Source organism: Xiphophorus hellerii, chromosome 16 (genome assembly GCF_003331165.1).
Source record: "Xiphophorus hellerii strain 12219 chromosome 16, Xiphophorus_hellerii-4.1, whole genome shotgun sequence".
NCBI lineage: Eukaryota > Metazoa > Chordata > Actinopteri > Cyprinodontiformes > Poeciliidae > Xiphophorus > Xiphophorus hellerii.
Window position 1 is genome coordinate 25427232 of NC_045687.1, and position 23480 is coordinate 25450711.

A 23480-nucleotide genomic window follows, 5' to 3' on the forward strand; every position below is an offset into this window, starting at 1 on the left:
GTTGAAAGAAATGATTGTTATCGAGAAGGATTTTTTTCTTGAATTGGTAATTAAAGCAACAACACTTGTAATTGATCATCAATGAGTGTAAACACACTGATTGAGCAATGAAAACAGTCCCAGTCAGAGACAAGAGACTCTTATGACCACACAGTTCATATCTGCTGAGTTAAGGGATATTAGCTAACATATAGATGTGTTCACACCATTTAAGCTCAGATTGAACAGGCCGTACAAACTGCAAAACCACCTCTGTAGACAAACAGCAGGTGTGTGAAAAGACTTCCAGACCAAGTCTTCTCAGGAAAAATGGATGGGGCCAGTAGATGGAACTTACCCAGAAAGAACATTAGCACATGAAAAGAGCAACATTTTTTAGCCTTCTATTGCCTGTGTACCTACAGCGCAGCAGTGCCACAGTCACATTGCTGCGTCTGATTCAACAAAGACAAACACAATCTGTTGCGGATGCAGACAATGCATTGCCACAAATGATGCTGGCCTGAGTGGTGAATGTGACAACTGGAGGCCACGAGACTAGATTTCTTCTGAGGAATAGAGGCACCTAAAGTTTTCCTTAATCCTTAAATCAGAAATGGAGGTTTTGATAAATTTATATTTGTGGTAAATGTGTATGTTAGTAACTTGAGTTCAAGTTCAACCATTTATGGACGGCTACAATGGATTGATAGGGGCAGGGACAGCAACTCCTGCAGGCATAACAGTCCCTATGCTGCTGTGGTTTGTGAGCAGTCTATCTGAAACCAAAGGAGGACGTTGTAGTGATAGTGTCACTACTGTGATTTGTAGTTATGACATCTTAAATACAAGTCACAGAGGTGACTTCACCAGATATAAGGTTATCTTCCTTTCCTCTCATTGGGTTGATGGGAAATGTTGTATTGACATTATTGTACAAGACACTTAATATTTCAGCACTTAGAAGAACCTCAATAAGATCTTGCCAGGAGATGTAAAAGGCTTACAAGCCTTCAGGCTGAAGGCCAGTCTTTACTTAGCAGTGGATGAAAGGGTGAAAGGTGTTTTCTGATGTGGATTATGATTTTTAAAGTGACTAGTAAGCATTCTTGGCCTCATTTCTTTCTGAGCACATGCACAGACTGCTTCTGCACAATCTTGACAGAGGGGTGTTACGTTTAGCCAACATAAACCACAAACACAAATCTCATTTTATGAGCTTATAAATTGAACAGGTTAATGAAAAGAAAACACTCCCTCATAAGCACTGTATATACATGTAAATCAGTATGCATAATGTTGCGACTTTTTGCCACTCTGGTAGATGATATTACCATATTACCGCCCAATCCTAGTGTTTTGTCAACTAATAATGGCCTGTTGAGCACCACAGCATTCATGTTCTATCCCAAGAAGATAGTGAAAACATTTGCTCCTTTGTCAGCAGGTCTTTAAAACACGTCAGTCTGCACAATTTGCCCTAATCAATTTGAGTCAATAGGACATCTTGGGCTTCTTCGGCTGTAAGATGCAACTTGTGTTCACTATCAAGAAATGGAACATGAAATCAACAAACCAATCTACAGCACAGTAGTTGTTTTCACTCTGGAACCCTTCCCAAAACAAACATGCACAGTTAAAGTATTTTGTTTTTGTTTTTCCATTTTTATTATTAGTATTCCTACCTCACTGTGTTCTATGATACAATCATTTTGCTTCTCTCTTCATTGGTTATTATAAATCTAATCAGAAATCTGGTTGTCTTCTTTCTCTTTGCTTAATGTTATTTCCATACTAGGGGATAATATGTTATATGGGCACTTGTTTTGGGACAGTCTTTACCCTAGCTGTAAGTACCAGAGTGAGAAGAGGCTGGGTGTGAGGAGGAGAACGAGGAGGAGGAAGAAGAGCAGGAAAAAGGAAAGATCACTACGTACAAAACACAGACGATGATAAAAAAGGGACAGATGTAGAGACAAAAACAGAAAAAGACAAAAATATGACAGTGTAACTCAGACTAACAAGTAAATGTTTTAATTCACAATTTGCCACACATCCTGTAAAAGGAGATAAATCAAAAACATAAAAATGACAGCAACAACAACAGCTCACATTAAACAAGCATCTGTTTTGGTTAGATTTTTTGCTCACTGTAAAATATTCCTTTGCATAACAGGGACACAATGAGAATGTGGTTAAGGTTAGGTCAATATATTTTTCACATAGTTAAAAACTTTCGTAATGTTTTCCATTTATTTTATTGTTGGTGAGGTTGATGCTGTTAACTTTGTGTTCTCCTACAGAATATCCCTTTCATCTTTTAATAAAACTACCAAAATATTTTACACTGAACTGCATACCTATTTTATATATCAAAAACTATTTGGTTACTTTCCCCACTGCTAACTTTACACACACCCTTTGCCACTATAACAAATTATCAGGGAAGGCTATGTTTACAGGAATTTTTGCCTTCTACTTGAATTTATACCAAATGTGCTCTGTTAGGTTAAAGTAAGGACAGCTTCTTTAACAGAAAATTTACTCATCCATATCTTTGCAGAGCTAGTTTTCTGGTGTAGAGCCAGCTCTAGATGTTTCGATGCCTTAGTGAGTGTAATGTTTGCTGATAAACACTGTTGAATTGCTAAAGTTTTTTTGAAAAAGTAGGTTATATGGCAACATTGTGTTCAAAAGAAAATTATAATCCAATTGAAAGTAATAGATCACATTGTTTCCCATCTTTATGGAAGATAAGAAAGGTTTGAAGGTTCAGCAATTTTCTTGGCCTGGTAGTCCCCAGTGTGTCCAACCAGGACAGACTAAATTCACCTGCTGCTGAGCAGTAGAAGCAAAACACGCATCCAAAATACTTCATGTGTTCAAAATAAATTACTGAGTTTAGATTATAAATTTAGAAAATAAGAGGTTGTATTTCATTTATATAGTGACAAAGTGACTACAGTAACTACAGTAACAAAATTAGGCAACTACAGTATACTTTATTGTAAAGAAGCTAGACTAAAAATATTAGATCCTGAACAAAAGCAAGAGAAGAGTTGCAACATGTTTCACGTCCAAATGAGCTGACAGAGTGAGACATTCAGAACAAAACTATATTTAAAGCAGAGCTGTTCTTCACCAGCAAGACATGACCAATGCATGTTGTAATGACCGTGACCACTAGGGGGTGCTATCATTATTAAAGCTGTTGTGAGGGATTGCTATTCTGGACCCTGGAGAACCCAAACTGCATGGGCTCATTCTGTCTGTATGACCCACAGTCATACGAGAACAGTGAGCATAAAGCTACATTGTTCTTTTACAATAATTTAAAACTGGAAACCAATGTTTTAAGTGGCAGATTAATTTCTATGCAAGAGAAAATTATGGAAATTAACAGAACAACTAAACAGACACACATTCTGTTCAAACGTATTATGGCTGCATGAACCGAGTGTTAAAATAACAAAACTTGTTCCTATTTGGACATCAAAAGGATTAATAATAATACACTACTGATATAGAGTATTTTATGTTATAAAAAGTAAAAATATATTTAAAGTTTTGTTTTGTTTATTAACTAATTAATAATTTATTGACAACCTTTTATGACATCTTTTTGGCCAATTCACACAGGAAATATTATTCATATGATGGACATTTATATATTGTCGGGCTGACAATGCAAAAACCCTCCAGACTTCATTACATACAAAGAGTTTTATTGGGATATGTATATGACTGGTTTAGTGTTACTCCCAGCATACTTCACCAGTAGCAACAGTCTTTAAGAAACTTTCAAACTTATTGTTTTGTAGGCATTTGGAGACTTTTACTGCGTTGCAGCAAGAAGGTCCTAGATACAAATTCCTGACGATGTGTTCTGTGTAGAGTTTGCATGTCTGAGTTCTTTCTGGATTCTCCAGTTTCCTTTCCCACATATGAATGTGTTTTGAGTGTCAAGAGATGAATGTGGCTCTAGTGTTCAGACTTTATAATGAAAAGTTACAGAGACCTAGACAAGTCAAGATAGGACTAAATTATTCTGCAGTAAATACAACACAGTTTGTGCTCTATGAAAAAAATAACTACTGTTTAGCATATAATAATTTAGTCCAGCTTTAAGAAGTATTTTTTATATTTTTATCCTGTGGAATTTTTTATTATTTATAATAATGGACTTCTGTTTAGACAGAACAGAACCCCCCCAGATGTTCATCTGGACAACAAACTGGACAGTGAAACTGTCTATAAGAAGGAACAGAGCAGACTGGACTTGTTGAAGATAAGATCCTTCAAGGTTTCCAGCAAGATGCTGCAGATCTTCTATCAGTTGCCAAGAAAACCCGAGATCATTCCACTTCCCTCATGCTGGAGATTTTAGTTTAACAGTAACAATAATAAAGTTACCTTTAAAATTAATCACACAAGTGACATCTATACCCAACAGTAGACTCAAACTTCAATAAAATAAATCTGGTTGTGTGTGTTGTTTTTGTCTCCTGCAAACTTTGCTGTAATTCTATTTCCTTTTTCTATCTAATCATAAGAAATCATAGTCAGACAGAGAGAGTCATGAAACAGGAAGAGCAGGTTTCCTGGAAAAGAAGAGGAAGTAAGTTTCCAGCCTGCAGATTTATAAAAATAGTTGAGACTATTCCTTATTTCAAAGCATGAAAGTTTTAAAGAATGAAATCGAAACATTTTGAGTAATTGGATAAGATTCAAAGTAAAATACTTATATTAATATTGGTTTACTTGTAAGAATATTTGCACTTACATTTGTGGAAATACTTACAAGTAAAACAAGTAACTGTAACTTTGGTATCAAATAATTACAATAATAGATTATTCTTGGTTTCTTTTCAGAAAAACATCTGTAATAACTCACATTATGATTATAATAAGAGTAATAAGTTATGGTTATCATAATATTATAAATGAATGCTAAAGCAGAGAAGCTAAATAAGTTATAAATGTGATTTTGACATTGAACTTGAGATGGTGTAAAATGTGTAGCTGCAATTAAACATCACTGATGTTGTATTGGAGATAGATAGTAGGCGAAAGGATAGGGGGAAAGGAGGAACTAACAGGAGAGCAGAGATGATCAATGCCTTATTTGGAAACAGATTGTTGAACAACTTAAACTTTTCAAAGAAAAGGTTGTGCAGGCAACGGACGTAGGAGGACCATTGAGCAACCCTGAGACATTAGCACAGACATCCGGACATAATGTCTCTAAGACAAAGATGGATATGAGATCATCTGTCTAAGCACACAGCCAATGAAACAAGCACAGCAACAGTGCTTGCCAATGCAAACGCACCAAAAGTGTGGATAAACCCTATAAAAGGTGGGTGCAAAAGAGGAACCTTTGGTTAGATGCTCCAGGCATCTATGAGCCAAGGTCGAGATGGACAAAGAACTCTGCAGCTGAAGAAGAGCCGGGGCCACAGAGCCGAAGACTGTCCTGCGCATGGGGACCAACCAATCAGACCCACAACATGTGGCTTCAAATCGCACTTCTCTCATCAGCTGGGTTCAGACCCCAAAGACAAAGATGAAGACCAAAGCAAAGATGAAGATAAAGGCAAAGAAGAAGAACTGGTGCCTTCCTTCCATGAGATCAGCTCGTCTACATCTCAACGGACCAGAAAGATTGTGAGACAAGATGAAGGAAGCTTCAGAGCAGCAAGAGAAGAAGCTGAGGAACGCTACACACATTCTTTTCACTTTTACAAAGTAAGCTTCTCAATTAAATACTACATTTAAATGTTAAACAATTAAAAGGTTTTAATGTATCTCTACTGAAACCATCAAATCAAATTTTAATAGTATTGTCATTCTCAATAAAAACTTTTATTATCATTAGGGATCTGGGGTGTCATCTGTATGGTTAGTACTTTCTACAAGGTTTCCACCAGAGGGTACCATGGGACCAACAACACAGCTTCTTCAGAACCTCCAGCTAACCCGTCTCCTCCAGAGGTCCCCACTGAGTCCTCCACTCCAACCTCGGCACCAACACCCTTCTGTAATGTCACTTCCCCAACTACAGGGACATTTTTGGATGAGTGGGGCCGAGTTGGAGGTAAAACGCATAAGTGTACCATGCATATAGCCCATGTGGTTGTCAGTTTAGGGGCATGGGTCAAATGAAACTTCCTTTGCTCTTTTGATATCATGCTTGCAGTAAATGTTCCGCTTTGGATCATTTTTGATGTGCATTCTTTACCTCAAAAAAGCTGCTGCTTTCTTTCACCATTAATGCAACCTGAACCGCAGCATGCACCCCCACAATATATCAAAACTTGCGGCTCGATCCCATAAAGTATTTTACTACTTTTGTTGGCATAATGAGCAACCATGGCAACATAATTAGCAAAAACCGAGCAACAATCAAATCAAAACAAAAACTTACTACTGAGAGCTGAAGAGCTGGAGGTTAAAACTATGAAGACACGAGTCAAGTAGCGGCACGGACCAGGAAGGAAGTTTACCCGGAGAGCGGGAGTTAACTCTAACCTCTTCTGGTCAAAAGCAGCTCAACAGAACTTAATACGCCATTAATTAGGGAAAAGCAAAGTGTCGCTATTGGAAAAGGAATGACAATAAAGTAAGTCATATGGTGCTGGTCACTGGGCAGTACCAGCAGAACCGGGGGCGGTTGACTGTTAGCGAACTCAAGAAGGCTTCTTCAGTTAATGCCACCAACCTAGCTTAGCTGGACGTGAGGGTAAGCGGCTAAATAGACAACTTATCGGCGCTCAAAACAAGCTGTTACGGAGCTGAAAACTAGGTTAGTGCAGTAAGAGGAGACTAAGCTCTGTCTTAAGCAGTGGCGGATGTGGAAATTGTTACAAAAGTTACAAAAGTTCAACGTAACCGAGCCGGGGAATTCCGGAAGGAATCAACCATTAAAAACACTTTGTAACAAAGCAAAGGGGGTCGGGGGGTCAGACGAGATGGCGTCTCAGTAAGGCTTCTATTCTCAAGCTCCACTAAAAACTGGACTTAAAGCCATAATTTAAACCTGTCTAGTTTGACATCTCGGTCCTTATCACGATCACACACATATTGGATAACAAGAGAAAAGACCGTAAGTCGTCCAACATGAACAGTGTAAATCTTGATTTGCATAACTATGCTAACATCGCTGCTACTGGCGATGCTACTGCCGAAGCATCTATGGATGTCGGAGACTTTTTACTCTCGTCGCTGCCTGATATCCCAGTAAAATCCCCTCTTATAAAGAAGGGAAAGCCCTCCGCCAGTACCGATGACCCAGATGACATTGTTATCAGACTCTCCGCCATCATCAATGCCCGGGTCGACTCACTTGAGAGCATGGTAACATTAAAAATTGAGGGGCTTAAGAAAACTATTGACTTTGTCTCTGAAGAATTGATAGATATTAAAAAGAAAGTAATGGAGGTGGATGCTAAAGCTAAAAAAAGGGAGGAGCAGCTGAGAACAGTGGAGAACAGCATGATGTGGAGCTTGAACGCTACTCTCGCTGATGGAATCTGTGGATGGGTTGGGGCCCTGAGAACCACCAGGAGAACATCAGAAAAAAAGTGATTCTGATCTGCCAGAAAATCATCGCTAATAATAACATAAATGTGGCAGACGGAATCAACGTCGTTCACAGGCTTGGGAAAAGTGATCACAGCAAGAAGACGCCGCGCAACATTATTAACCAGTTTCTGTCTCGTACAGTGAGAGACGTCCTCTGAAGAGCCGCCAAGAAGTCCAAGTTCCTGTCGGACAACAACATGCGCTTCACAGAGGACCTGACAGCGGAGGACCGGGAGAAACGACGCCTCCTCTCGCCATCAGTACAGGAGGCGAGGGCGGAGAGCAAAACGGCCTATTTCACAGCTGGACAAGTCTTCATCAACGGCAATGAGATCTTCCCTCCCTCCTCCATATGATGCTCCACCTGCTGGTTTTAAGTTCATCCCGATCCTGTTGGGTTTACAGTTTGTTGTTCAGTTATAATAAATTGTCTGCCATTAACAGGAATAGGTTGCTAGAATATAGCCAATAGTCATATCGCTCATTCATTATCAATATCTTCTGTTTACAGAGCTTGAGAGCTAACTCGTTTTTTCATAGGTAATTTGCTATCCCACTAATATTGTTCTTTATTGTTCTCTATTGAGGATTTGTTCTTTTGTTCATGTCTCTCTCGTTTCTTTCTTTCAATGCCATCAGGTTAAGAAATAATTTGAAGTGCAAAGCAGTCTTTTTATCTATTAAAAAATGTAAATGTGATTTTTATTTTATTCAGGAGTCTCAGTACTGTAGATGACATGACATTCTGGAAAAATCAGTGGGGAAAGGAAATATGGGCAGCACATGGCTCAGAGAAAACTGCTGGGGTTTTGATTCTAAAAGATGAATTTCCAGGGGAGGTAATGAGTTACTACAGGGACCCCAAGGGGCATCTCATTGTTATGGTTCTTACTTTCTCACAGACTATTATAATAATAACCAACATATATGGCTACAACTCTCATTCAGACAACAGAGAGCTTTTTGAAATCTCATCTTGGTTATCAAAATTTCCTGAAGCCCTTCTAATTTTTGGTGGTGATTTCAATGTGGTTTCTGATAATAATATTGATAGATACCCTCCTAACAACTCTAACTCATCCAATGGCTACCTGAAAGATTTTATGGACAAATTTGATGTCTTAGACATTTTTAGGGAAACATTTCCTATACATAAATTACACATTAAATCAAAGACTCTGTGCTCCTAAACCCTGTAGACTCAGGTGGTTTAAACGTTTTAGATTTCTCATCTTTAAATCACACATTTAAAATCAATTGGATCAGAATTTTTTTATTGAACCCTGACTCTTTGTGGAATTTTATCCCTAATTATATTTTTTCCAAACTTTGTGCCCTTTCATTTTTACTTAAGTCTAACTATAACATAGAAAAACCTCCCCTAAAACTAGCCAATTATCACAAACAGATGCTCCTTTCTTGGTCCCTAATTTATAAACATTCTTTCTCATCTGGAATAACCAGAATATTCTTTACAAAAATCAATCTCTGTGTTTCCCTAACTGGTTTAATAATAATATTATTTTTGCAAAACAATTACTTAACTCTGACGGGTACCTAAAGTCTTACTCTGAATTTTTATCTACCTACTGTATCCCAGTTCCCCCCAGGGAATTTACTATTGTTATGGATGCTGTTCCTAAAGAAGTTCTCATGCTCTTTAAGGGCCATCATCATTCTGGAGAGGACAGAGCTGTAGACATAGATTCTTCTGTTTTTGAATCTGCTGTGGGTAAAGTTTGTTTCTCCTCTAAACCCTCCACTAGAAACAAGAATATAAGATCCTTATTTCAGAAGGACATTGCTACTACAACTTATGTGACTCACTACTGACCAAACTGTCCCCAGTACTGGGGACAGTTTGTTTCTGATACCCAATGGGCAATGGTTTGGACTCTGCCCTCCAAATACTTCATTACGAACTTCAAACTTCTCCACCAGTGTTGCCCTGAAAAACAAAACCTGCACCAGGATATAGACCGTAGCTGCTCTTTCTGTCATTTGGACAATGAGACAACAGTCCACTTATTCTGGAGATGCCCCTTTACTGTCTCTTTCTGGAAAGACTTTGTATATTATATTCAATCTCATATTCTCAATGGTTTTTCACTTTTATACACAGATGTACTTTTTGGTTTCTACAATGTCTGTCCTGCTAATAAGAATCAATTTTATGTAATTAATCTATTGTTAATATTAGTTATTATTATTACAACTATATGTGTTTTATTGGTGTGAACATAATTTATTTAAAATAACTAAACCACAGAGAACGACATTCCAGACGACTCAACGACACACTCTAACAGGTTGAATACGTTCCTGTACAGTACTACTTCACAGGGAAGCACCCGATTTCACTGGTTATTTAAATAGACATTAATTGCAGAATAAAAAAGTGATATTGATCTCACTTACATTATTTTGTGTTTGCCTTTTTTAAGTTGGTGTTTAAGTGTTGTCAACTATGTTTTCCAATGGTAAATATTTACTAAGTACAATTAAAAAAATTTCTATCATGTCTTAACATTTTGTAACAAAAGCATGGTAGGGTATCGGTGGAATTTCCTAGCACACATACCACCAGGATTTGCAAGTTTTCTGGGGGGAATCTTGTGTAAGTTTAACGTGGGTTTATTAGTTGCCCTTTTTGATCAGTATCATTGTTCCTGATTTGGTTCAGTTAAAGATGCTTTCTAGTTACTTTGTACACTTTATTTATTCAAAAGCACTCTTTCATCTTTGTAAAAGTGTCTAAATTAGTGCCATGCTTTCTCAAAGTGATGCAGAAAATAAAGATAAAAAAAGAAAGAAAATGCAAGTTATGGTTAACAATTATGGTTTTATTGATTCTGTATCTTAAATTTTTTTATTTATTCTTAATTTTTGCAATATTTTCCAAGTATTCTTAGTCTTTTAGAAATAACTGATGATCTGGTGAAACATTTAGGGTTAGATTTAAATAATTTTAGAACCAGTTAAAGACCAGATCAAATAGAAAATCTAAGAATTTCTTCTCACCATGATTGTACTGTAGGTCACTAAAGTCCTCTGCTTGTCCAAAATACTAAAGTAATGGTATGGATGGGACATACATAACAAATCATTCTCCTTTACCAAAAAACTAACTCAGCTGAGCTCTTTTCTCTGACTGTTTTTAGCCTCTTATATCTGCCTGAGTTTAGTTCTGCTGAAGTGTGTGAGTTTAAGAATTACTTTTTGTCCTGTTGCCAAAGTCTTGATAAACATGAATCGCACATTAAGGTTGAAGTATTAAAGCTGAGTTTAATTACTCCAAACTTCTAGTTTGATCTTTATAAACTTCTACTCAGGGCAAAGAGACCACCAAATGCCATTGAAATCTGAACAACTCCTTATGTGCCACAAGATAGTGCATGCAAAGTTGAGCGGTCTCAAGGGAGTGACACTGATGAAGCTGAGCTGTTACACTTTATAATGGTTCTAGGCAGGAAACTGTGAGAAGATGTGTCTTTATATGTATTAAAGAAGGTATATTAACAGAAACATTACTTCATTTTTAAGTATAAATATGTTTTTCTGAGTGTGTCAGTACCTTTTGAATCTGGTTTTGTACCATTATGTGCCATTAACATGTATCATTTTGTCAGGAACATGCATCAAGTAAAAGCTTACTGTTTTACTGAGGTTCCCTTTTCCTGTTGCTCGCTTACCTTTCCGAACGTTCCCATCTGTGGTTCGCTGAAACTCCCCAGCACTCAGAAGAAAGCAGGCACGGTCGTGTGGGTACCGTTCACGGCTGGTGTTAGAGCCAAGTCCTCCAGTGACTGGACTGCGCTCATCCCCAAGAACCTGGTCTATGGTAGGACAGTCCTCATTGGCCAGAGCTGCTGCATTGGCAGCTGCATCACCATTCTGCTTAGAGTCTTAGAAAAAAGGTGAAGAAGATGGAGGGAGAGATGGAACATCAGTAAAGTGACAAAATGAAAGTGAAAAACAGATAACAGTTACTACAAAAAGTGAAAATAAAAATATAACTTATGAAATACAACTGGGAAGAGAGGAAAAGAAAAAAAGTAGTTTACACTGAGAACAAAACAACTTCAACAGAACAAATAAATGATAGTCATTGTAAGTAAACAGAAAACTAATATTTTAGTTATATGAAGCGACATTAACATTTAGGAATGGCCCAACCAAAGTCACAATTGGAATCCAACATAGAATCTGATCTAGATGGCTCAACTTTACGCTGATTTAGGACTAGCTTTTTTATTCTGTTGTGATTTTTATACACTGTAAAAAAAAAACAAAAAAACATGTCTCAACAACCCATTCATGATACACAATAGAAAGACACACTGCTCCAAATAACACCTGCCAATATTTGAAATAAGAATTTCTAACAAGTTTTACCAAGCTTTAATGTTCAGCTATTAAGTGAAATATTGTTTTATTTCTTAGATTACTTATTTATTCATTTTTCAACAAGGTAAAACACCTCACTGCATGTCCTTTAAGACACCAACATGCATCCCTGAGAAATACTGTGAAAGTCCATTAACTTTTCTCTATTCAGTTTTTTTTAATACTAATTTTCATTCCAGTCTATTTCCCAGGTACATAGACTGTGTCTATGGCAGATCTGATCAAAGTTATTACCCAAATAACCTATAAAGGAATGGAGCATAAAATAAATGGATTCACCAAAAAATTATGCTAAATACATGGTTTGAGATTTAATAGCAAGATTTGGTATTATGATTGGCAAAAAACATCTCCAAGTTTTCATTATTACCAATTATTAATCCTGAAAGGTATTGAAAACACTTTTTAAAAATCTATTAATGAGAAAGTGTAACCATTAAACTAATAATGTTTTACAGATGTGTCATTATTGTGTTTTTATTTATTTATTTATTTATTATTATTATTATTATTATTATTATTATTATTATTATTATTATTATTATTATTATTATTATTATTATTTCATCACACAATGTCCGGTATGTCCTTCATGACATTCTGAAGCATGCATATTTAATCTAATCTAACTTACCTGCTCTGTTTATTTCAATGATCTCTTCCTGTGCCAATGGACAGTCTCCAGTACCTATCATGCTTCCAGATTCCACCAAGCCTGGCCCAATTACATTGCCCATTAATCTATGTGGAGAAGCAGTTGCCATTGCCAGAGCATCTGGCTTGCAGTAATTAGGACTTCCTGGCTGTGGCGCTCTTGGGATGTGCTTGTTCCTTTTCTTTGGAAGCTTCTGCTTTGCCATGGCCAGCGAGTAGTACATCCCAAAGTTGTTGACAATAACAGGCACAGGCATAGCAATGGTTAGCACACCAGCCAAGGCACATAGGGCACCCACTAGCATTCCCGACCATGTTTCCGGATACATATCTCCATATCCAAGAGTAGTCATTGTCACCACAGCCCACCAGAAGCCAATGGGAATGTTCTTAAAGTTGGTGTGGGCTGCAGCAGTTGGATCCTTAGGGTCAGCTCCAATACGTTCAGCATAGTAGATCATAGTAGCAAAGATGAGGACGCCCAGCGCCAGGAAAATGATTAGCAACAAGAACTCATTGGTACTTGCCCGCAAAGTGTGGCCCAAAACCCGTAAACCGACAAAATGGCGGGTTAGCTTGAATATACGCAGGATACGGACAAAACGTACCACACGTAGGAAGCTCAACACATCTTTGGCTGTTTTAGAGGATAGGCCACTAAGTGCTACCTCCAGGTAAAAGGGAACAATAGCCACAAAGTCTATGATGTTAAGGGTGCTACGGAAGAACTCTGCCTTGTCAGGGCAAAAGATGACCCGGGCCACCACCTCAATGGTGAACCAGATGACACAGACACCCTCCACATATGTCAGCCAGCCATCTGTCACAACTTCATATACAATCTGTAAAGTAAATAAAAAAGGAATTAGAGGAGTTTATTACTTACTTAGTGAAATGTATTTACCTTCTGATTCTCTACAGTGTCTATGATGTTATTTATATTTCATGATATAACTGCATAAAGTACTATTTAGTTTGTTGCTCTTTCTTTGGCTCTAATTAAATACAGAGTAGAAATTAAACACAACTTTGTAGAAGTATGACTTATGCTCCCCCATCTTCATAAAAACATGCACTGATGTTTATTCTAAGATACTGTGGTGATAGTAGATACAACTGAATATAGTTCCCTCTTCCAGCAAAGAAAAAAGACAATGTAAACCTCAAACAATGCCTTTGAGATGTAATGAGTAGTTTAGGAGTTGTTATCCACACTAAGCAACTATAGCCTTAATATTAATATTGTCGCCTTACCTCCTCATGTGTTACGTTGCCAGTAGTGACATTCTCTGTTTTGTTGTAGATGGTGTTGAAAGCCTCATGGGTCTCCAAGCAGAAGGTGGAGATCGAGAGAAGGATGAAGAACAGCGAGGCCAAGGCCACATACTGCAGGAAGAGAAACAAAGACAGTGCAAACCAAAAATGTGTTACATTTGCATCTCAAGCTTATGAATTTCTACATTAAAAATTTAAAAAATTACACCATTGTAAAATCACACTGCAGGTTGTGAATAAGTGTCTTTCAGCAGAATTTTAATATTCATATTTTGCAGGCTATTTAGAGAAGGGTTTGAGTCATTGCAGTATATGCAGTACAAAAAACTGCCAAAAGGTGGCAGAATTAACATACCGATCAAAACAGAAACACTTCTAAGTCAGAAAGAAATGTTCTGACTGTTGAAATCTGCTACATACTAAAGGAACAGAAATATTGATATTGACATTTGAGTCCTAAAAATAAGGACAGAGGTTCAGCAAACATATTGCAAAAAGACAGTAAAAAGAAAACAAATAAATGTAAACACATCCAGGATTACGACACTGATGTGTTTAAAACATTTCATTATATAACCACAAAAAAGTACTTTGTGAATAATTACCTTACATTAAGAATACTGATGCATATGCAGAAAGACAATTGGGTTTGTCATATACTGTACCATCTCGTAGTTGTTCTGCAGCAGCCAGATTTGGTATTTTGAAGTCTACTGCAGTCTAATGCCTCCTGCCACACCTCACCCACCTTTACTCACTGTGTTTCAATGCCTCAACAGATTAGGAAATATGACAATCAGGCAACTTTTATCTCTTATAACTTCAGATCTAACCATAATTACGAATCTGTGGCTGCAAAATATCTTTAATTTAGAAATGGAAATCCTTGCAAATAAATCACACAAATAATATTTCATCAGGCTAACTAAAGACATACAATACTTACAGTAATAACATTATTGTCAAAAAGAAATGTGCTGACTGTTGAGATGGTGTGGAGTTGTACTACAACCAGAGTCAACCAAACCATAGTATTTATAGGGGGCAGGTGGTGCTAACATGTACAATATTACATATAAAAATAACTCTTCGGCAGATTATGGTGCTATGGGCTCCTGGTCCCAGATTTATAAAGAGATTTTTATGTATAATCCTAGTAATCCATACCTTATTGTCAATGGAGTGGAGGGGGAAGAATCTAAGATTAGGCAAGTTTTGAACCATATTTTTACGATCTGCATCCCTGACAGCGTCAGTTTTTACATTACAAGAAAATAATTTGACTTTTAGTTCTAGCATTAATGCTGAGGCATTCACAATGTTTACTTTTTTTGCTGGAAAGGTGCTATGTTGTCACCTGAATGCATCATAATGAAATAGGACAGCTACATGTACATTAAAACTCTGTCCATACTCTTCGTCAATGTTGAGTGAAAAAAATGACACACTTGTTCTACACTTTCCTTCATACAGAGAGTCTGGGCTCTTAGGGTTACTGTAGAGGCAGACTATGGTTCACATGTAAGAAAGATGTCAGATCATGTTTTTTTCATCCAAGAAAAGAGATGCTGCAAAATTGATTAATGTAAAAAAACAATTCTCTCTCTTATTTAATGTATTACTAACTTTTAGATCTATCAAAAGAAACTACCAAGACTTCAGCTCCTTCAAAATTATTCTGCTAGGTTGTGTTCCTGAAATAAACAGTCCAGTTTTACATCACTACCTCATGATGGTTTTGGGGCCATGATTCAAGTCAAAATCAAAATTTTATTTTAAATAATTTCTGCTTCAATCTATAGTTGTCCAAAGAATCCTAATGGTCTGATTTGCAAGACATAATGAAAAATTTATACAAGAGTGTATATAGTAAGTGAATTGTGAGTGTGCATTGTTAAAATGTTTATTCAAAACTATACTTAAAAATGTATAATGATACATATTCTCTACGTATTCTCTAGATACAAAAATATTTGCCAGAAATACTATTATGCATATAATCCCACACAACATAACTGTGTTTTACCTATCATGGAGGAAAATTTAAAAAGGAAACAGATTTTAAAGCGGATTACAAAAAGGAAACAGTCATCTTATGAACTCCAGTTAGAATAAGACTTAATAGTGCTGCTTTCATGTGTTATATTAGTTTGATGCAAACAAAAGGTCTGACTTTACAGAGGAAACTGATCAACATAAACATGACACGCTTTGTTTTCCTGAGGAACATTCATCAGGATGAGAATCAACAAAGTCTGAAGAGCTTTGAATTAGGTAAAATATAATTTTAGATAAATAGACTTTAACACTGCTGATCAAAGTAAATCATTTTTGTATCAGGACAGATTTAAAAGGCTGAACACCAGGTGTCATATACCTTTACCATTATCATTATCATCTATTATATTTTTCATTTGTTAACAGTGTTATCAAGATTTTGAGTGATGGTATGATCATAGCATGCCTATTAAAATAAATTGGATGTTTGCATTGACTATGAAAGTCTTACATGTGTTAACATGTAATATGTATGTGTGTCTGTCAGGTCAGTGATGAAGACAGGCTGATGAAGTGTTTTTTTAGCCCTCAGAGAGAACACTAGGTCCCATTTCTTATTATGATGATCTAAATTAAAACCGCTATATAGAGCTGCCCTAGATATAAACACACACACACAAACGCACGCGCACACCCCCACACACATACACATCTGAGCAGCTGTGGCTCAGCTGGGAAAAAAGTATTTTTCTAGCATTTGGGAAGTTGTGAGTTCAGCTTCTCTCCACACCATATTTCAAAATGCACTTAGGCAAGACACCCATCCCAGAGTGGCCTACCGATCTGTGGATCAAATTATAAATGTTTTAATTGCATCACATGGGTCATTGCATCACTGGAAATGTGTCAATGTAAGACATTTACCATCATCAGCTCATGCAAGTATTGGAGATTCTTAGTTTAGAAGATTTTAGTTTGGTTTTGAAGCACCAACTGTACACAGATACACCAGTTTCCTCATTGGCTGATACAGCGATGAGGGATCATTATTTATTTATTTATTTTGCAATTAAGTGTAAAGAGAGAGATGACCAGGAATTATCATAAAATTTGTGTTTCAAATGTTTAAAAACTCAAAGACAATAAGTATACCTATAAATGCCTATAAATAATTACTGAGGGCAATTTATCAAATCTAGCAATTTAGATCAAAATTACCATGTTGGGGCAACACCTGGTTATCAGGAAATAATAGTCAGGTAGATCAGTCTCTTGTTCAGTTATGACCTATAAATAACCCTGCAAGGGCTTAGGTATTAAAAAAACAATAAATGAAGGAATAAGTCCAGTACCGGCCACAAACAGCTTCACTCCAATATACAAGAGTTCAACTGGTGAGTTAAAATATTTTAATTCAGACATATTTTATTGATCCCAAAGGGAAATTAGATGTTGTTGTAACTCATTAATTCAGATTCTTGAAAAAGTTACTGTAGATGATGATGTTCTCTTGTAGCAGTCTGTATTGCAGTGAATTTGAAGAAGCCTCTAACTGAAGATATTCAGTTTTCTCAAGACTTGTGAAGAGGATAGTCAAGGGTGTCCATCATTTTCTTGATTTTCTATAAAATTCTTCTTTGCATAATCATCTCCAGAGGTTCCACAGTCGTCCCCAGAACAGAACCAGAACTAGCCTTTATCAGGTCTGAGTCTTTTTAGGTCCCTGCTTCTGATGCTGCTGCCCCAACAGATGAAGGCAGCAGAGATGACTCTCTCAACAACAGACTGATAGAAGATCTGCAGCATCTTGCTAGAAACCTTGAAGGATATTATCTTCAACAAGTCCAGTCTGCTCTGTTCCTTCTTACAGACAGTTTCACTGTTGATTCTCCAGTCCAGTTTGTTGTCCAGATGAACACTGAGGTATTAATATTCCTCAACCACCTCCACTTTTTCACCCATGATGGAAATAGAGTTTGATCTAACCATGTTCCTCCTGAAATCATCAATCATCTCCTTTGTTTTGTTCACATTTAAGATGAGATGTTCTCACACCATGACACAAAGCGCTCCACCAGGCCTCTGTACTCGGCCTCTTGTCCATCTCTGATACTGTGGTGCTCCTGTGTTGCTGACCACCTGGTTAGATACACAGTCCTCCAGGCTGGTCACTGTTTAAGTTTTTGTGCTGCTAAAAAGTACAACTACAACAAAAACAAAACAATTTTAAGTGTAAAGTATAGCTATATTTTCCAACGTCATTGCTGGAGACATTTGACTTGCTGAGTACAGAGCAAAATTAGATGTATTCGCACATGTAAAGTGTACAGTGAAACAAAATTATTTCAATACTTTACATTTGATTGTTTTTTGTTTTGTTTTTTTGCAACAGACACACCTTGCTCTGTGAACATTGCCATATTTCCAATGGAAGCTTTTTATCATGTCATGATTAAAATGTACTAACATTCGATTTAACAGTATTAAAGGTCATTCCTCCTGCTATAATTCAGCTAATTAAATTCAGTTGTTACTGAAAAGGAACCATTATAAATGGTTGTAACTTTATAGACAAAAATGCAACAAGAAATTCACAAATAAGACTCTGATGTCAATTTTATTCCCCTCCACATAGGGAAGAAAACATTTGTTTACAAATCATGATGATATCTCTAAAGAAAACAAGAACCAAATACCTTTCTTTTACACCCTCACAAAAAAAGTTTAAGAAATTAATTTCAAAATGATGTATGAAGTTTTCCCTGTAATGACTTTCTGTAAAAGAAATTCAAAATCAACAGGGCCAGAGAGAAAACCATGCTTTGCCCCAGTCCCAATACTCCCACTTCCACCTTTGTTCCTCGCCGGTTTCCTTCAAACACATGTTGAAGGTTTGGAGTGCATAGTGTTTTCCAATTCTTCACATCTGTCTTTCACCCATTTGGGATCCTATTTCTACAGTTCTGCTAAGCCCAAGTGGACTTTGGCGAAGTATATTACCCACAAGGGGTTCACCAATTGCAATTTTCTGTCTGATCACAGATTACCAATCTTTAAAAAGCTGATGATTCCAATTTTGGCCAATACCAAATTTTACTGACTGAAATGTCGCTAAATACAGCAATGATAAAAACCCAGCAAGTAATTTCTGGGTTTTTATCATTTTTGGGGGGACCAATAAGCATCCTTAAAATTACTGGCGCGATGCCTGGAGTATGGAAACCTTTCTCCTCCCAGAGCTGCTGCCTGGTAGCGGCGAAGAGCGAAGGTCAGGGAAGAGCGGGGCAGGTGTATTTATACAGGTGAACAGATAACTGAACACTGAGGACCGCTGCGCTGTAGTGGATGCTTAACGTAAGCACAGCTTTACAGACGAACCAGAAAATTAATTTCATATCATGCGGTGGCACTGGGATAAAGCACAACCCATGTATGGAGGCCTCAGTCCTCAATGCACCTGATACAGGTTCAATTCCCGCCTGATGACCCTTTGCTGCATGTCTTCCTTCTCTCTCTCTTCCTTCCTGTCGGACCACTTTTAAATAAAGACCACTAGAGCCAATAAAAACCTTTAAAATAATAAAAGGTCTATCAGAAACAGACCTCACTGTCTTCTTGTGTAACTGGAACTATTCACAAAGGACTAAGCTTCATATGCAACCCTTGATACAATATAAAGGGTCAGGCATTCCAAAATAATTTTGGATCTGGCCAAGCATTTACTTTACATACAGTACAATAAATTATTTTACAAAAATGGTGTAATAACAGACCCTACTTGAATAAAAAATATTTTTCAGTTTTAGTTCCAAATGCATTTTAAAACTCATCTGATCATTTATAAATAAATGCCTAAAGACCATTCAAATCTGTGATCATATCTTTAACTCAGTCTGGCTGCTTTCTTCTTTTGTTTTACCTTCTTCCTTTTTTCCATCTTTTTCATGTCACTTTTTAGCATATGAACCTCCAGGGGCCTTTAGGACCACTACATTACCTCTGGGATGACAAGAATAGCACAAGATAATAGAGTCTGCTACAATGCTATGAAGAGGAAAAGGAGAAAGAGAGGAAGGAAGGACAAATGGATGAAAGTAAAACATAAAAGTCTTTTTTTTTGTAATGACAACTTCAAGACATCTCCTTTGTGGAGAAACAAGTCACTTGAATTGGTCAGGTGTGATTTTGACTCATTCCAACTGTCATCCTCAAATCATCAGGGTTCCAGGGATCCTCACTTCAAAGTCAGGTCATAGCAGTGGGCCATAGCAGCTCTTTGACTAATAGCTAACATTTAATGTGTTTAAAGAATTTCTAAAGCGAGCAGACATAAATCATTGTTGAGTTCTGCTGTAAGTCACTGACAGATTTAAATATTTGAAAATAGTTGAGAGACATACATGCAGTCAAATTTATAAACATATCTAAAAAGTTATTAAATCTAATAATACACATTACTTCAACATAGAAATAGTCATGCAATTACTTTTAAAATAGCACAAATTGTAATGTAGCTGGTTCCAGGTTGACATGAACCTCCTGCCACTGCAGCAGGAGATAAAGACCAATGACAGACCTGGACATGCACCACTCAGCCTCCTCTGGAACTTGACTGTCTTAGACTTTTGAACTCTCAGCTTGTGTTTAGCAGTTCTGTAATGCATCTCCTCCCCACCTGCCCCCCCACACACACCCTTGTCTTTACCTAAATGCCCAAGATGTAAACCTGCAGGTGTAAAAATTGTATGAGACAATTTTGACCAAATGAGTGACATAGTATAATCATCTAACTAATAATCACTGACAAAAGGATGTTTGCAGTTGTGTCTTTTTTAGATGGTGGGCTGAGTTTAAAAAAACTCCGCCCACCATCTAAAACTGTTTCAGTTACTTTGTCTGCTTTAACCCCAGTGACAACAAAAATTACCATTGTACTATTCTTCTCAGCAGCTTTTTGAATGCTGCTATAAAAATCTATGCACAGCAATCTAAATATAACACCAAAAACAAGAACATCACAAATAGAAAGATAAAATTAGAAATAAGTATCAGCGCATATTCCACCACTAAGGTAGAGCTCATCAAATGCAGCAAACAAAGATGGCCAAAAATTAAGCTATTGTTGCAAAAAAGAAAAAAAAAAACATACAAAAAAATACACATTTTATGTCACAGTTTTATTTCTGTCTGAAAAACATCTCCCTTTCTATTAATTATTTTATATTTATAAATATGTATAAATATTTTTATGATTGCCTAAAACCATGAAAATATTGCTCAGATATTTGAGGTGGTATGTGGCATAATGGCATATCTTCACCCGTCTTTTTCGTCTTGTTTCTTGTAAAGATAAAAGTGAGGGGAAATGCGTTGGACTAAATTACTAATACAGCTGCCCGTCCACACTGACACACTCAGCAGTGTGCACCTCAACAGGACAATGCTTTGGTTCTTTCTCAAAGAAATATTCAAAATTTGCCTGAAGAAAACTCGACATATTTTTAGGGTTTTTCCCCCCAAAATTGGCAAGCAAATATCAAATACTTGAGCAAGCAAATACATAGTCTTAAAAAGACCAAACAAAAAATTACAATTAAAATAAATATCTCTTTTTTGTAAGTGCTTTTTTCCCTCACCAGCACACTACCACACCAGCCCACTGTACAACACATACTGAATGTGAACTTTATCAAGCTCCAGCATTGATACAGAGTCAGGCACCTGACAATCGTGTGTCAGATGGAAACGCACACACCACATAATTCTTTCCCAAAGATATGTCGTTCTCATGGCATGCTCAACATATTCCTCTAAAAGCGTGACTGAAGCTTGTGTTTGCAGGTCACAGTGAGCTAGCGCAAGCAGAGCAAATGCTGTGGCTTTTAAAACTGACAACTACCTTGGTGCGATATTCTCCAAAGGAAAATGAATCTTCACATGGACCATAAATTAATATACATGTATAGAACATTTATAGAACCATGGTCCTCAGGGACAGCGAATCCTGTCCTGCTACACAGCTGCACCTGCTGCTGCACAGCTGGCTGAAATGAGTGGATGATAAACAGACTTCTGCAGCAATTGGAGGCTTGTCAAGAATTTAATGTAATAATTTCAATCAGTTTTGCTTGGGTGGGGACAAAACACTGCTCTAGGGGGTGTCTTCTAATCTTCAGTGGGACAACCTGTTTTTTGATTCCACTTTAGTACTTTCCCACATTCACAACATTGGATGATATTGAGATCACAGAATCTCAACATCATCTTGCTCATGTGTTTCATTTAAATACATAAATAAGAACAAAAGAGCTGGGTAACATTACAATTCATATGCTACTAATAATACCTTTCATAAAGTTCTGTTCAAATGTGCTTCATTGACACAGACAGGCCTCCGGACGCATAGATAGAAAAAACTGTAAAAATGTCATATTAAAGTGTGATATGACATTGATGAGGCCAGTGAAAATTAAGGAAGTAATTGATTTCAGATTTCAGGCTAAAGTATCTGGTAAGAGTTCAGGAAGAACTCAGGTCCAGCTTGTGAACTTTTACAAAAGTCGAGGTGCTGAAAAAGGCAAACTTTGTCATGTTATGTTTAGACTACCATCTTTTTGGAGATGTTCAGCTACTTGTTTATTTACAGCTATTGTTTTGCTTGAAAAGATAAAATCAGCCTGACTGCCAATTTTACTGCACATTGCACATTGTTGATACTGAATGCTAAAGCTCTATTTTTTATGTCAAATAATATATGTGTTGTTTGATATGCAGATATGGTGCAAATTAATTTCCCATTTCATTAAAATACCATTGACCTTTGAAATTACCATTGATTACTACTCCAATAAATGATATCACTCGCTTCAGATAAAACTTGTGACTGCTCTATCCACCTTGAATGATTCAATAGTATATAGCTTGACTCCAAAACAAGACTTTCTCACTGTTCTCTAAAGTGTTTTATTTACATTCTTCATTTTAGCAGCTGTGTAATGTATCCTAAGATTTTAATTGAAATTTTTTACTCAAATTTTTAATTCTTTTTTTTTTTTTTTTTTTTCAAAAATACACCAGCAGGCACATTCAGGTCAGTGTGTAAAAAAATTCTTCCTGAATTTGATTAAAGCAGGGCAGGTTGAGAATATGTAGGTTAAAGAGTTCTGGACTCTTCACCTCACAGCAGGAACCTAAACTCATAGAAAAATGACAGTCTTGCATTTTTGTATAAATTTATCAAACCTAAAAGAAAAGGAAAACATGAAAACAAACTATTATCAGATCAGAGCAAGGCACGTTTATTAATTCATTTTACACTGTTAATACAAAGTGCTTTACGGGAAATCAAAGGAAAGACCAACAAAGAATTAATGCCATAAGTTACTACAGTAAACATAAATAAATGTTAAAATGTAAAGTTAAAGGCAAATTTAAATAAAGATGTGATTTAAAATTTAAATACAGAGGTGAATTATACCTTCAAATCAATACTTCAATCATTCACAATCAAGAATCAAGAAACAGTTTGTTACTGAGTATTTATGATCAGTAAACAAAAGTGTTTTCCTAACTTAAAATAACCA

The 23480-nt window shown here is 36.6% G+C and overlaps 1 protein-coding gene across 3 annotated transcripts in view; it reads right to left on the reverse strand.

Moving 5' to 3' along the window:
• Positions 1-23480, reverse strand: part of LOC116736015 (potassium voltage-gated channel subfamily C member 1-like) — a 55635-nt gene that overhangs the window by 17682 nt on the left and 14473 nt on the right. For all 3 annotated transcript variants that reach the window (XM_032588226.1, XM_032588225.1, XM_032588224.1), the window contains exons 2-4: positions 13879-14010; positions 12605-13466; positions 11256-11468 (exon numbers count right to left, since the gene is read on the reverse strand). In XM_032588226.1, the coding sequence (XP_032444117.1) occupies positions 11256-11468; positions 12605-13466; positions 13879-14010 (1207 nt within the window). The remainder of the gene's footprint in view (positions 1-11255; positions 11469-12604; positions 13467-13878; positions 14011-23480) is intronic.